The following is a 16414-nucleotide window of genomic DNA, read 5'->3' on the forward strand; positions in this document are numbered from 1 at the left end:
TGATATTTGGTATTTAATTAATCCCTATTTCTCCTAAACCTGTTAAGGCAGAGGATAATAAAGACACGGTGCGATATTAAGTTTATTATTTATTACTCCTAAACCTGTTAAGGTAGAGGATAAACAATACTTGATTTACAAAACACAGCTAAGGCTGCGGAGTACAAATTTAGACTAACTTAAGGTCCCGGTCCGGCCGCGGCTCGAGGCTTTTGCCTGGTCGCAGCGCTGCCGCTAAAGTGCCGGGTCAGCACTTGGTATCCGGCCGGTGGCGATCATCCGCTGAGTAAGTGTTCCCAGCGCCAGAAATAAAGCGCCAGGTCAGCAGCAGATATCCGGCCGGTGGCGATCACTCGCTCCGCGAGTGCTCTGACCGGGCTCCGGGCAACTGCCCTCGGAGTGCGGAGTCGGCGGTTTCCTTACTGCGCGTGTTGGCCACCGGATATGGCCTGCAACTCGACAATTTGTCTTTGTGGGAACTGGGTGTGTTAACTTCTCCCTCTTTTAAGTGGTCGCCGTCCCGGTGACCTGCTGCTTCTACGTCACCATTAGCCCCTGATTTGACGGGGCTCCTGGTCTTCAGATGGTGGTAGCCGAGCCAAACAGTGGAACACAGTACGAAGGAGGCGAGTAGGGTGATGGAGTAGCTGAGGAGGGAGCCCAAGGAAAGCTCTTCTCTAAGGGTCCCGATGTGGTGAAGGTTTCTCAGGCTCAGCTCGTGGAGAAATGGGAGACTTAGCCGGTTTTGGTGTGCCGTGACGTTGACAACGGCCATGGCCGATACGGCGGGTTTTTTCATCGAGTTTCCCAGCTGATTTATGAACCAAGTTCCGTTGAGACTTATTCTGTCGGAATAGGTTACCAGGTAGGTCCCAGATATTTTTTGGTCCCGTCCTTGGTCGTCGGTTATGGTCATGTTGGCCTCGTTCACTATGAGGGTGCCGTGATCTACTACCGTAACTGGATCCAGATGCCCTGGAAGCGTGGAGCAGTGCGCAGTGGCTCCGGAAACTAGTTGCTGGGCACAAGTACCATTTTGCAGCTCCCTGCAGAAGGTGGCGCCAACCGTCGTCTTGCAGTATCCGATGTTGAGATTTCGCCCTGGGCACTCAGCGACTAGGTTTCCTTTTTCAAAGTCCAGTATTTTTTTGTTGTGCTGGACCGGGTAGACCGTTATCTTTTTACATACGAACTTAGGATTAGGAAATTTAATAAGAAAATGGAGGATATCGAAATTTTGAAAAACACTTATACTAGATACTTCTAATATTTCTATTAAACTAATGTTAATAGGCTGCTTGTCCCTAAATTCGCCAATGTCGGAGCTATCTAGAATTGCCGGACTTACAATATTTAATTTTGCTAGGGTTAAGCCCATTAGGATATTTTCCAGATCTGTGATAACGATTCTATTTTTTGCCAAAATGATTTCCAAGAGGTGTGTTTCTTTATTGGTTTCAAACTTTTGAATTTGATTCATTGCGCTCGCGAGTTCGTTCAAACGTTCCTGAAATTTAATATTTAATTCAGTTTGCCCCTCGTCTGCGTTCATTAGTTGCTCTTGATTGAATTTTATCTGTTCCCAATCATTGAAGTCGGGAGTGCCTGCAATGACCTTTAAAGCTGTCCCAATTAAGTTTATACTTCTAGCGGACCTATGATGGATATTTAGGGTAGCTACCAACTTGCGAATGTGCTTAAGGTCTGTTGTTATAACCGGTATTCTATGGTCGTCAGTAAAAGTCCTCGTCAATGTTTCAGTCTGGTCGGCGTAGTCTTCGTAGGTCGTCATGTTCGTTGCGTGCTGTAAGATTCCGTAAGATTCCCAAACTACTATGCTACCGTCCTCTATTGGAATATAGTCTGCGTTCGTATAGTCGTTCAGTTTTACTGTCGCGTCCGTCCTAACAGCCGTTAGTGCCAAAAGTAAAATGCACCTTCCTAACCTAGAGAAATATAAAGTTGTAAAAAAGGAATATAAGAATAAAAAGAATACAAAATATAAAAAGTATAAAAATGGGTCGGGAATCTAGCGAAGATGATTAGCGCAGATTGTCCTTGTGGACCACCCTCCCACTAATTAGGACCGTTGTCCCCAGGTCTGCTTCAATAACTTCTTCCGAACATAGCGATGAGAGTTTATTTCCCAGGCGTTTGTTTGCTTTAAGAAAAACTCTTTCACCGACCTGATAGTCCTTATAAGTCCTACCCTTGTTTACGTGGTCAAGGCTCCTTTCTTGGGCCTGTTGAATTTTCCTACTAATTCCTCTCTCGAATTCTGTGGACTTTGAGTGAACTATTTCCATTGGTTTCCTATCGGTTACTGAGTGAATTGAATTGTTATATTTGTAAGCTGCCAAAAGGATTAATTCGACAGTGTCGTTTAGTTTGTTTTCCAGTTTCAGGCATCTGGCTATTTCTGCCAGAGTACTATGAAACCTCTCCACTTGCCCATTTGAGGTGCTATGCAGGGGTGGAGCGTTGGAAATGGTGATATTGAAGTGGTTAAGCAAAATTGATTTAATGGTTTCAGAGTTTAGTGATCTTTCATTATCGCAATAGATTGTTTTTGTTTTCGAAAAAAAATTTATTACATGTAGTAAGGGGGCTTTAATGTCCACAATAGCCCTCGATGCGATGGCTTGCACTGTTGCGAATTTCGAGAATTTATCTACGCAAGTGAGGAAAAGTTTTCCGTCTGTTGAGAAGATATCGATGTGTAGGATTTCTCCCACGGAAAAAGGAATAGGTGTTTCCGCTATCGCCTGCTTAGATGGATGGCGTTTGTATTTTCCCATAGAGCAGGTTCTGCAGTTTGATGTGATTTCCGTTGCTAGCCGAAGCATTTTTGGGAAAAAGTAATCTCTAAGGATTTGCTTCACATTTTCCTGTGCGGCTCGGTGAGCCCTGTTGTGTTCTGTTATGACGATCTCCCTCTGTTCGGTTGTGTCCGTTATGTCCTTAACAAAGCTCTTCGCGTACTTGAAGGAAGTGCTAGGGAACGACTCGACCAGCTGATGTTGAATAAATGCCAAAGTTGGTAGGGAGCAGTGAATTGCGTTTACTACCTCAGCGTTTACGACATCTTGTAGTGCATTTAGAAGGTTTTCCCGATTAGGTGTTCTAATTGTATGCCTAACTTTACTCTTAAACAAGATAAATGTGTCTACCGAGAAGCTGTTTCCGTCCTCAATTATTATTTGATTTCGGAAACAGTTTACTGGGTTGTCAGTTGTATCAATCGTGTACGTAAGCGACTGTTCGCTGTGTATTGTGGCTGCATCTGATTCCTGTCCGTCTTCTAAGGCGTTTATGTTCTGGCGGGATAATGCGTCCGCCACAAGGTTTTCCTTGCCTGGCTTATAAACTAGTTTTGCGCCATGATCATCAATAATCCCCTTCCAACGTTTTAGCTTCGCGTTGGGATTTTTGTCCGAGACAGCAAAGGTTAGTGGCTGGTGATCGGTAAAAATCTGTAAGCCTTTACTCCGTAAAGGTAATTCCGGAGGTTTTTTAGTGACCAAACAATGGCGAGGAGTTCTCGTTCATTGGTCGCATAATTTTTTTCGCAGTCACGTAGGGCACGTGAAATCATTGTGATTGGGCGGCCATCTTGGGATAGCACCGCCCCCAAACCAAAGCCCGATGCATCCGTTGTTAAATCGAATGGTTTCTTAAAATCTGGATACGAGAGCAGAACATCTTCTGACGCCAAGATTTCCCTTAGTCTGTCAAAAGTTTCTCTCTGTTCTTTGGTGAAATCTATGTCAATTTTTCTTGACTGGTATTTGCTGGCTCTCCCATTTTCTCCCTTTAGGATGTTTGTCAGGGGTCTTGCGATTGTCGCGAAGTTTTTGATAAAGCACCTGTAGTAGCTTGCTAACCCCAGGAAGGATCTGAGGTCGAAAAGTGTTTTTGGTTGGGGAAATTCCTTTATGGCTTTTACCTTTTCAGGTGAAGTTCTAAGCCCCCTTGTGACACAATGAACCCCAAGTACTCAACGCTCTTTTTAAAGAACTTTGATTTTTCCTGGGATACTCTCATGCCTGCTTCCAGGAGTTTGGTTAGTACCCAATCCACGTCTTTAACGTGGTCCTCTTTTGTCTTAGAAAATATTATGACGTCATATACGTACACGTAGCATAACTTAGAGATTCCTTCTCTAAGCACGTCGTCGATGGCCCTTTGAAATATGCTTGGGGCGTTTTTAAGTCCGAATGGCAATCTACAGAATTCGTACTTGCCGTTGTTTATAGAGAAGGCAGTCTTTTCCCTGCCCTTCTCCGCCAGCTCTATCTGGTGAAAACCTGATTTGAGGTCGAATGTCGTAAAGAATTGTGACTCGCCCATGTTCGACAGTATTGTCGAAATTGTAGGGATAGGGTATCTATCATCTACGGTTCTTTCATTCAACTTCCTAAAGTCGATAACCAATCGCTTCTTCTTAACGCCATTTTGGTCTGTGCCTTTTTTGTCTACAACCCAGGTAGGGTTGTTATATGGGGACTTGGATGGCCTTATTACGCGGTCCGCAAGAAGTTGTTTAACCTCTGCATTGACGAATTCGGTTACACCCATGGGATGCGGGTACGACTTGGAGTACACCGGCTCCCCGTCAGTTTTAATCGTGGCGATCGTGTTTATATTAAACGGCAATGCTTCGTCTGGGTCGGCGAAGGCCCTATGATTTTTTACAATCATTTTGTCAAAGGTGGCTTTAATTGCCAGGGGAACATCCTCATCATCGATTTTTATAAAGTTAACGTTTTCTGCTTTAGTAAACTGGATCTTTTCAGTTCCATTGTTTGTAAGCAGGATATTCCCAGTAAAATCGAGTTTCGCATTCACTTGTTTAAGCAAGTCGAGCCCGATAATACCGTCAAAGTCTTTAAGGTTATTTAATATAAAAAAGGGTGTTTTTACGTTAAAAACTGAAACTAGACATTTTTTGTCTATTTTGGTGAAGCCATGTATTGATTTCACTGTGAAAGGTTTTTCCGCCGCCACGATGCCTTTTAGCCCCGGGAGTGGAGTGATATAATTTTTGGAAGTGCCTGTATCTAGTAGTAATTATACCCGTTACTCGTAGAGTAAAAGGGTATATTGTATTCGTGCAAAAGTATGTAACAGCTAGAAGGAAGCGTTTCCGACCCTATAAAGTATATATATTCTTGATCAGGGTCACTAGCCGAGTCGATATAGCCATGTCCGTCTGTCCGTCTGTCCGTCTGTCCGTCTGTCCGTCTGTCCGTCTGTCTGTCCGTCTGTCTGTCTGTCTGTCTGTCCGTATGAACGCTGAGATCTCGGAAACTATAAAAGCTAGAAGATTGGCATTTTGCATGCAGATTCTAGGAGTTCCTACGCAGCGCAAGTTTGTTTCAAAATGGTGCCACGCCCCCTCTGACGCCCACAATCGCTTATATACGATTTTAAAAATTTAAATATTTCGGAAAAGTAAAAATGCAGTTTTATTGTGTTTATCAATACCTATCGAAATGTAGAAGAAATTTTTCAAATCGGACCATTCGTTAAAAAGTTATGCGTGATCAAAGTTTCTATCTTCATCTCCCTCGCACTCCCTTTACCTGAGTAACGGGTATCTGATAGTCGGGGCACCCGACTATAGCGTTCTCTCTTGTTTTATTTCACTTCCTGCTACCTTACGCGTAATGTAGGGGAGCAGGGACTTTACCCTAAAAAATTACAGGAGTCCTCTGCGTCTAACTCGTCTTCCATCTCAGTAGCGCAGGCCTGGGCAATGGAGTCATAATCTTCGTCGTCGGGTTTTTCCTCCGGCATGAAGTTTATTTTTTGTTGAAACCGGGCCGACTGCCCTTTTTGCCATGTTGTGGGCTGCCTAAATCTGGAGGAGGTATCAACCTCCATTGGCTCTGGTGTTGGCTGGCCCTGATTATTCCCTGTGCTATTATATGGCTTCTGACGGAAAGAACCATTTTGGTTGTTGGCTCCTTTCTGGGTCCTAACGAAGTGGGGTTTTTTTTTATTGCCCCTTGATTTTGGTTCTGCTCATAATTTTTCCAACCTGCTTGTCGCTGGTTGCTCGGCTTAAATGATTTTTCTTCACTGTGCCGGGCGAAGGTAGCCGCAAATATGCTCCTTTCGTTACTTGATTCAGCCTCTTGCGCTAACGCTAATGCTGATGGCAAGTCCCGTGGCTGTGCCGGAAAGACGGCTATTTTCAGTGATTTTTTTAACCCAGATATGAACGCATGCAAAGCGTCTTCTCTGTGTTGTTCATTTAGGACGGCCGCTGCGGCTGCGTCGTGTGTCATGATAGTTTTGTTAGTTAGAAGCGTTAGCTTCCGTTCTATTTCATCGTAATACTTGAGCAGAGGTAGTTCCCCTGCCTTGACAAGCTTAATTCTTGTTTAATTACGTGTGTCGGAGTTTTGTCCGCATACGTGAAGTCTAGGCGTGCCAGTATGGCATGAAAATTGAATACCGTGTTGAAAGAGGATAGCGCGGCAGCCGCTGGTCCCCTTACTTTGTTTTTCAGTATTCCGACAGCCTGATAATGTCGGCTGCTGCCTTCATAGCCCTCAAATACTTTGTAGGCTGCGGTGGCAGCTTGTCTCCAGCAAACATAATTTTCTTGTTTACCGTCGAATTCTGGGACTGACTTGACCATGTCAAGAGGTTCGTCACAACGTACTCTTTGTGGTTCTAATTTAATTTCTTCGAATGTTTGGATTCGTGGAACATTATCCTTAACTTTTAATGAGTTTAACTCCCCTACAATTGCGGCTAATTTTTCATCAAATAGCTGCTGTTGTTTTTGGAGTGCGCCAGCTATGGCGGCCTCCATATTTGCAATCTGTTCTGCTTGCATATCTTGTGCTTCTTGCTGGGTTTCTGGGTTTGTGACGTTGAGAACGCTGTCTCGAATGAATACTGCCCTACTGCTAGATGGGCAATCTGCCTCGGAATGTTGGTAATTTTTATTTTTTACGTTTGTATTTAAGAGTTTCCTATATTCCTCGAGAACCTCCTCGTCTGATGAAACCCCCTCGTTAACCCTATACATAGGTCCGTATTTCGAAATATTTCATGAGAATAATTTATTTTCAATATTTATTTTTTTTCCACAACGACAGTAGAAGAGAGAAAAAAATTTCAAATAAAAATGTGTAGCACCAGTTTCTATGGGTGCGACGAAATCCGATCAAGAGCTTTCCTGAATATTTTGTAGATGAGTTTTAATGTTTTCTCACTCCGACAATTAGATGTGGGAATGGTAATTTAAAAAAAAAATTGTTTTTTTAAATATCTTGAAAAATTTGTTTTAATTAATAATTTATTTTATTAATTGAAATAAAAATTTAATACACGGGGAATACTAATGCTCCCACCGTTAATAGATTTTATTATAATTTTAATATTTTAATATTTCCAGAAAAACACTCCTTGTTTCACTTGGCAATTAATAATTAATTTGTTCACAAATAACAAAAATTTTGTGTGGGGAAAATAATAATATGTGCCCACTGTACCGGCAATTTTACTTCTCCGAATACTTTATTATTTATTTATTAATTAAAAATAAAAAAATTTGTGTGGGGAAAATAATAATGTGCCCACTTTACCGGCAATTTTAGCTCTCCGAATACTTTATTTATTGGCGAGTGAAAAAAAGACAAGAAGCCTACTCACATTTCTTATGGTTACTCCGCCGTCGAGATTTTTTATTTGTTGGTTCTGCACGCGCTGCCTTCTCTGCCGCCTTTTCTGCTGCAGTCGTCTCTGCCGTCGCTGCAGTTGTCTCTGCCGGCGCTGCAGTTGTCTCTGTCGCCGCTGTTGTCTCTGCCGCCGTTGCAGTCGTCTCTGTCGCCGCTACAGTTGTCGTTGTTGTTGCTGCTGTCGTTGCTGCTGCTGCTGCCGTCGTTGTCGTTTCTCGGGTGGCGGGTGAGAGGTCTTGTGTTCCCCTTTATTTCCCGTCGCTGATTTCTTAGCGTTTAATTTTATATGTCTCTGCTGCCAATATCGATGCTTTATTTGCTTTATTTATTTTGCCGTTTTTTCTATTTTATTTTATAGGCAATTTAATTATTTATTTATTATTATTTTTTTAAATTCACTGCACGGTGTCGCGCGAGTATTTTTAATACTTTTGAATTGCAAATTACTTTTTGTAATTCGCACGGTACCGAGTATCGCGGGATCGGTTACGTTGAGCGCCAGTTATTTTGGTTTGATATTTGGTATTTAATTAATCCCTTTCTCCGTCCGATCGCCACGCGCTTTTACCCTGATCAAGGTATGCATAAAAAAATACGATTTGGAAAGATTCATGTCAATAGCTTTTACACTGCGCGAAATATCATCAATTCTTGCAAGATATATCCGATTGTTCCTATGGGAGCCATAGGATATAGACGTCCGATCGGGGCGATTTTCAAACTTGATCTGCGTACACATGTTTTAGGACGAGTGTGAAAGTTTCAGATCGCTAACTTTTAAACTGAGCTCGCAAACGGTATTGAAACAGACGGACAGACAGACAGAAGGACAGAAGGACAGACGGACAGACGGACAGACGGACATGGCTATATCGACTCCCCTATTGATCCTGATCAAGAATATATATACTTTATAGGGTCGGAAACGTCTCCTTCACTGCGTTACAAACTTCTGACCAAAATTATAATACCCTCTGCAAGGGTATAAATATCGGAATTCTGATATTTGGGCAAATAAAAAATCACGATATAAATATATCATTTTTAGGAAAAATTATCGATATATTGATATTTTGATATATTTATCAACAACCCTACTTTGAACATACAAAACGACCTAGCTCACCTACGTTCAACTGCCCTTAACTTCGGAAGTTTTACTCGGATGAATCTAAAATTTTAACGCAATATTCTTCAAATGTTTTGCATTCAGAAAACCAATTTTAAAAAAGTATTAATAAGTAGAATGAGTAACAATAATTAAGTCTGCTTCTGCAAAAAATGTAGCCTCGTAATTAGGGCATGACTGGCTGTGTGAAAACATGGTGCACACCAAGTGCGCTGGTTTTACTGGTCGGACAAGTGATGACCATTCAAATGTGCCCAATTTGCAGTTCTGCTGTGACGCTTGTGTAGTGGTTGCGAACGAGATGAAATCGTTCATGCGCCAAGCTGAAGGCGGCTTGATGGGGCTGATTAGCTATTTCGGAGTTGCTAGAGATAGTTTTCGCCGAGCTGATGATCTCCTCTCTGCACTGGATTCGCAGATTAATAGGCGTAAGGTATTAGAAGAGTCCCCTAAGAGCAAAAAAACCGCTGGCGACAAGCAGCAAAAAAAAAACAGGGCAACAGAGCATTTTGGCGGATCAGCAGCTGATTGCAGCAAACCTTAAAATGTTGCTAAGATCAGCAGCTAAAAAAGATTCGGTATCCGAAGTAATGCATTCAACGAGGGACTTCAAAGAATTCCGATTCGTCCGCTGTAGTTTTACAATTAGTGGATCCACCTATCCTTTAAAATGTAGCTACACCGCCACAAGGAACTACTGAGTGTGATCAACCGGCTCAGTTTATCCTCTTATATGTTTCTCAAGTTATCTGAATGCCAGGTCACAAAGGGTCCTTTTTATACCCGTTACTCGTAGAGTAAAAGGGTATATTGTATTCGTGCAAAAGTATGTAACAGCTAGAAGGAAGCGTTTCCGACCCTATAAAGTATATATATTCTTGATCAGGGTCACTAGCCGAGTCGATATAGCCATGTCCGTCTGTCCGTCTGTCCGTCCGTATGAACGCTGAGATCTCGGAAACTATAAAAGCTAGAAGATTGGCATTTTGCATGCAGATTCTAGGAGTTTCAAAAAGGTGCCACGCCCCCTTTAACGCCCACAATCGCTTATATACGATTTTAAAAATTTAAATATTTCGGAAAAGTAAAAATGCAGTTTTATTGTGTTTATAAATACCTATCGAAATGTAGAAGAAATTTTTCAAATCGGACCATTCGTTAAAAAGTTATGCGTGATCAAAGTTTCTATCTCCATCTCCCTCGCACTCCCTTCAGCTGAGTAACGGGTATCTGATAGTCGGGGCACCCGACTATAGCGTTCTCTCTTGTTAAATCACATTTCGTACATGGTTAATTGAGCCAGAGGAGTGCTTGGTTTTGTTAAAAGGTGGTCAAAAGAATTCGATGATTCTTATGTCACTAAAACTTTAATTATTTCGCTAGTCCGTCCGATTCTGGAGTATGGGTCTTCCGTCTGGAGACATATTGGTCCGGAATACATATTGGTCGCATTGAATCAGTACAACAAAACTTTCTTCTTTTTGCTTTACGGCGCCTAAACTTTGATGCCAATCTTAACTTAACTTCTTATTCTAGTAGACTACTGTTGTTTAATTTACCCTCCTTAACCAACCATAGAACGATGCTGGCCCCGACAGCTTGAAAGCCCCGGTAAGTCAGCTAAACTTTTCTGTGTCAAGTAGATTAACTTTTTTTTTTTTTTAATATTATTTATTTGTAAACATAGAACCCGTACAATCTTTAAGTACCTTAACAATGTAGTTTTATATATGGATTTGAGCCAAACCTCATGCCTTCAGCAAAATGACTTTATTGAAGATCATATTTATGAAAGTCTGATTGTTTTAGCGAACCCAAGTCTCTTGAGCCGTCTGAGCGGTCTAGCTGGCAGGAGTCTTCTTGCGAGTCATTTCCGTTGACTAAGGAGTCGCTGTACCTGCTAATCTGCTGCTCTACAGTGTGGATATTTAGGTCCCTGTGGAGGGGGAACCCACGCACATACCAAGGGCAATTCGATATATTTCTCATTGCACGGTTTTGCAGCACTTGGACTTGCTTGTAGTTAGATTTGGCTGCGATCCCCCATATTTGAATGCCGTATAGCCATATTGGGGCTATACAGTAGACATACACAGCTCTCTTTGCCCCCAATGACATGGTACTCCTTTTGTTGACCAGCCATCGCAATTGTTGCATCCATTGATTGCACTTTTTTTTCACAGCTTTCAGGTGATAGCATACAGAGCAAGCCGTCATGCCAGACTCTAACAAAAGCCAGCTGCATGTCGATAAAAACTGCATTGCAGTATTCAAGCTTATCAAAAGCCTGCAGGATGTGCAAGACAAGTCTGTTAACCTGCTCTACTGTGCCATGGCTCTGTAGGAAGCCAAACTGGTGGTCCGGAAGTAAATGAGCTTGTCTAATAACTTCTCGGAGCCGTTTAGCAATGAGCTTCTCCCACACTTTGGATATGGCAGGGAGCAGGCTTATGGGGCGATACGACTCAGGTTTTGTTTCTGGGTAACCGGGCTTGTGGATCATCAGTATTCCAGCTAATTTCCACTGTTTTGGGAACGCTTGGACCCTTAGAATAGCATTAAAAATCAATGCTATCTAAATTATCGCTTTAGTAGGCAAGGCTTTCAACGTAGCGTGACAAATCCTATCAATACCCGGTGCAATACTTGGATGACATCAATTATCTCCTCAATCCTTATAGGCTTAATAGGCAATGACATTTGCAATGGGGTTTGCAATATCAATTGATATCAATAGCCTGCACTGTCGAAGAAAAGTCATAAGGAGTGAAGCGTTCCTCCAAATGAAGACCGAAAGCATTGGCCTGCTCCAAATCATTTTTTACTAGTTCACCACCAGGACATCGGGTGGGGACTTGTCTAAAGGGTTGTCTTTTGAGCGATTTTGTGCACTTCCATAGCGAATAGTTTGCATTAACGGTGTAGCCCATGGAGGACAGTTTTTGCTCAAAGAAATCACTTCTGATTTCCCTTAAAAGTGTTCGGAGTTGTCTTGCTGCCTGGTTCCACATGTTTCGGTCCTCAGGATCTTGAGAACGGATAGCTCTTCTACGAATGCGCCTTTTTCTTGTGATTAGTTGGCCTCCCTTGTAAGAACAATGCCATAACTTATGGGACGAGGAGCATTATTATCAATAAGAATATCTACTGCGTGCTCAATGTCTTCTATAGAGTCCAGAGTCGAATTTAGTTCAAAGGAGCGCTCAAGATGCTCTTTGAAAGTCTGACTTGTGATTAACCGAGGACTTGGTCTGACATTAACACCATTTGTTTGCAAATCATCCCAGCTTTGGCATATATTTACTTGGGAATCCGGTATTCCATGGTATAATGCAAATTCAATGCAAGTTGCTGTGTGGCTTGGTATATATGGATATCTGGTAGGCATTCCAGTGGGAAGAATTTTAACCCCTCTGGCTGATATAGATTGAACCAGATCTTGCCCTCTGGGTGAATTGTATGCGTCTCCCCACATCCAATGACGGGCATTCCAGTCGCCTCCAACCAAATACCTTTGGCCGCAAGAAGCAAGAATGGCAGTGAATTGCCTTTCCTCGATCCTATTCCTTGGAGGGCAGTATATGGCGCTAACTTCCATGTCTCCCAATCCAGTGGCAATTTTAATGGAGGACATCTGAATGGTTGGAGTTTCAATAACTTTTTGTGGGAAATGACGGAGAGTACACCTTACCAATACTGCCGCACTTCCGTGGCCATGATTGTGACTTGATGGTTTATTCGCTGGATAGAAGGCATAACCATATATTTTAACTGTTTTAAGAGAAGGATGTCAACGCTGTTGTTGTGCGCGAATAGTTCAACTTCTCTGGCTTTACCTGAAATGTCATTGGCATTCCAGATAAGAATCTTGAGAGGATTTATTGTGAGGCTGAAGCGTGGTTGTGGAGCTGGAAAGTTAATCTACCCCCAGTCCATTGCTTAATCATGTTGGCCATTTCGAAAACCATGTTTGTCATGCCGTTGAAGTCGTTGATTGTTCTGCTTGTTTTGCTGATGTTGTTCCTGTTGCTTCTGCTGTAGCCACAAAAAGAATTGCTGCTGCTGCTGTTGCTGGAGTTGTTGTTGCATTTCATAAATTGTTGGTACTGTTGTTCCAGTATTGACTGGGCGTCATACGTATTTTGTTGCTGTACAATATTTTTCCTAATTTTCGGTACTGGGTTGGAACATCATTTAGACGGCTTTGGGCATGTCCATTTCCGTTCCTTGCTATTGAGGCGTAAGATATGCCACCAGTATTGGCTGCAGAAGTATTAGGCGTTCGGTAGATTAACTAGAAATCATATTCCCCTAATATTAAATCATTATAGATCTAACTATGTATGCCTTGAATGAGCCTTTCAGAGTACTATGTTCTGACTATAATAGACAAAAAAAACGATTCAGTCGAGTTTATGCACTTGTTTCTAACGGTCGTGACTAGCTCTTATCTTCAACCGTAGTGATCTCCAACTTCTTTTGTTTGTGCTCTTACCAATCTATTTTTAGACACCGCCCGCCGCGCCGGTGTCTCTACCAAGCTTGCAAAAACATTGAAAACTCTAGATCAAAAGTGTCGACGTTGTGTTCGACTCTGCCCTTTGGGCTAGTGTCTTGTCTCTCGCTCGCGCACGCTCTGCCCGGTGAGAGATAAGAAATTGACTTTTGTGGTAATATTTTGATGACAACGCATATTATTTCTATTATTTTCCTAACTGAAAATATAGTAAATTAATAAATGGATTATAACAAACCTTCTTATCCGTCGCACTCGAAAGGGGTGTTTGGATTTGAGAAGATGGAGGAAGTCTCTCGTCATATCTCCAGCGGAGTTAAGAGCTAAGCCTGTAAAAGAGTTGGCCTTACGACAAATGGAATTTATTGACCACTTACTGCAAAAATTAGGATCTGCTAAAACTAGTTCTGCCACACCAGTTACCAACACAGTAACAGTTACTCGTGTCTGTTTTGGAACAACATACACCGTTGGGGCCTCCACTAGTATTTCAGTTTCTTCTGCTGCTATGTTTACGTCCCCAAAATCTGATATTTTGCCAGCGATACCTGCAATGTGGTGCTCGTTTCAGACACCAAGTTTTTCTCTCCGCAGAAAACGGACTCCTTCTGATTTTAGTAGAGAACCGCAAATTTGAAAAAGAGTAAGGCTAACTTAAACAAGATACTTAATGGTAAGGCAAGTCAGGCATCGACGTTAAATGGTCTGGGCAATAACCGCTTTGCACCACTAGCTGAGAAAAAATAACTCCTTCGAAGAGATGGAGATTAACGAGGAGACTTCTGAACCTAATTCTCTACAGGGTCAGAAATCAACTCAGTTGGTTAATCCGAATCCTCCTCCAATTTGTGTACCCAAGGTGAATAACATGGCAACGCTGGAAAGAGCACTTAATCAGGCTATCTCCGCAGAGGATTACGATATACGTACTTCTCGCATATGCACTGCTAGTGCAGAAGCTTTCAGAAAAGTAGTCCGTAGCTTGACCGCTTTAAACTGCGAGTTTTGGCATCATCAGCTCCGCAAGGATAAACCATCCAGGCTGGTGATAAAGAACATATGTACATTCTACTGTCCCTAGGGAGGAAATAGAACGTTGCTTCACTGATAAGGGATTTGTCGTTTCAAATATATACTGCCCAAGAAAGCCTGGTTGGCGAGAAATTGCTGTAGAGGAAAATGACAAAGAAATTTTGAATTCAAAAACAAGACAAAATTTATTTTATGTCAACCTTCATCTGTCTCGTAATGTATCCGAATCGTTAAAAATAAAGCAAATAGGTAGACACAGGGTCACTGTGGAGAAGGCTGTTCGCAATCAGTGTTATAACTGCCCTGTTCCTATCTCAGTAGATTGATTTATATTAATTGGAATACATACATATACAGTGGCTCACAGCTTAAATATGCACTTCAAACTTCTATAGTGTTAAAACTATTAGGCGTACTGCAACAAATGTGGTGTCAAACTAAAGATGATATTGTTTAGATTAAATTAGTGACTTCATTTATTGTCTACTATTTCATTTTATAACCAAAACATAACAAAATAATAAAATACTGCTTATTTCTACCTCACAGCTTATTTTATGCAGCACCAAAAATATAAAAATATTTGGAAAGTATTAATTTTTTTTTTTTTTTAGTATTTAGTGTGGTAGCCTTTATTGTCTATTACCGCTTGAAGCCTTTTTGGCATCGAATCCACTAATTTTTTCGTCAGATCGGCTGATATAATGTTCCACTCTTTGACAAGAGCATCCTTCAGCTGGTTTTTATTCGAAATGGAGTATTTTCGAATATTATTCTCCAAAATTGCTCCTCCGCACTTTGCAACAAATTGTCCTTGAGAATATGAGATATTTCATTTTGTCCCTTGTAGACTCAATAAAGCCCCAAAAATAAGCTGTCCAGGCTAACATATGCCAAAGCTCACCTATCGATGACACCAGACTTTTGGAACACTGTAATTTTTGCAGATGAATCAAAATTTAACATTTTTGGATCGGACGGAAATGCTTATGTTTGGCGAAAAGCTAATACGGAGCTACAGAAGCAGAACTTAAAGGCCACAGTTAAGCACGGTGGTGGGAACGTGATGCTTTGGGCCTGTATGTCCGCTGCTGGTCCGGGATACCATAACAAATAAATCGCCTGGAAATTCAAATTATAATATGTAATATATACAAATAATAATTGACTTATTACATATGTAAAAAAAAAGTTTTTCCCATTGCAAAAAAAATGTTTTTTTCATTTTACAAGATTAATAATATTTCAGTCCAACATAAAACTAAAACAATATGCATTCGTATTCAATTCCATATTCCAATATATATTTAAAGTCTTAAAATTAATTAAATGCTTAAAATTCATTTTGTAACATTTTCTTAAAATAAAATAATAGGGGAACTTCTTTGTCCAGTCATCGAGTAAAATGTTCTTTAAATAAAATAATAAAGGAACTTCTTTGTCCAGTCTTGTAAGTTTCTTTTAAGATCAGAATATTACATTTAATTATATTTACTAGCCTTCTTCGTCAGAGCTGCTTAAATTAAATTTGTTTAGATCTTCACATAACATTTGTTCATTGGGCTTTAAATTATTGCACCCATTTTCGCGCAATGATTGTTTTACATGTAATATATGTGATACATTTACATTTTTAGAGCGGATTCGATTTTTCGTTTTGATTAAATTAATTTGAGAGAATATGCGTTCGCACGACGCATTAGAAACGGGCAAAATTAACATAGATTGAGCAAATTTCGAAATATTCGAATATTTATAGCAATTATTTATATTTTGAAACAACAATAATTGAACGTGTATTGGCAAACCGAGAGATTGAGCAAGCAATTGTCAAAAAAGACCTCGTCGTCGTCATTGCCATCACCACCATCATTGCCCTCGCCTTTTCACTTGGAGACGTCTCCAGTAAAAAGACGTCTCCAGTAAAATTAACTCAGATTGATTAAATTATTTAATTATTTTTATCTTTTAATTGACTCAATTCGTACCAGAATGTATCGCAATTGAGATTTTTAGTCAAAAGCATTTTAACCATGTCGT

At 41.0% G+C, this 16414-nt stretch overlaps 1 protein-coding gene across 1 annotated transcript; it reads right to left on the reverse strand.

Annotated features, from left to right (window-relative positions):
• Positions 1-349: 349 nt before the first annotated feature.
• On the reverse strand, positions 350-8052 carry LOC123038004. Its single transcript, XM_044461428.1, has 2 exons — positions 7672-8052; positions 350-1192 (listed from the first exon to the last, which is right to left on the reverse strand). The coding sequence occupies exon 2, from the start codon at positions 914-916 to the stop codon at positions 350-352; it is 567 nt and encodes a 188-aa protein (XP_044317363.1). The 5' UTR covers positions 917-1192; positions 7672-8052.
• Between the last annotated feature and the right edge of the window lie 8362 nt (positions 8053-16414).

The sequence above is a fragment of the Drosophila rhopaloa genome, unplaced genomic scaffold, assembly GCF_018152115.1.
Source record: "Drosophila rhopaloa isolate 14029-0021.01 unplaced genomic scaffold, ASM1815211v1 contig_3, whole genome shotgun sequence".
In the NCBI taxonomy this organism is placed as follows: domain Eukaryota; kingdom Metazoa; phylum Arthropoda; class Insecta; order Diptera; family Drosophilidae; genus Drosophila; species Drosophila rhopaloa.

Coding starts and splice junctions, on each gene's coding strand:
- LOC123038004 (XM_044461428.1), bottom strand. CDS start 916: ATGACCATAACCGACGACCAAGGACGGGACCAAAAAATATCTGGGACC.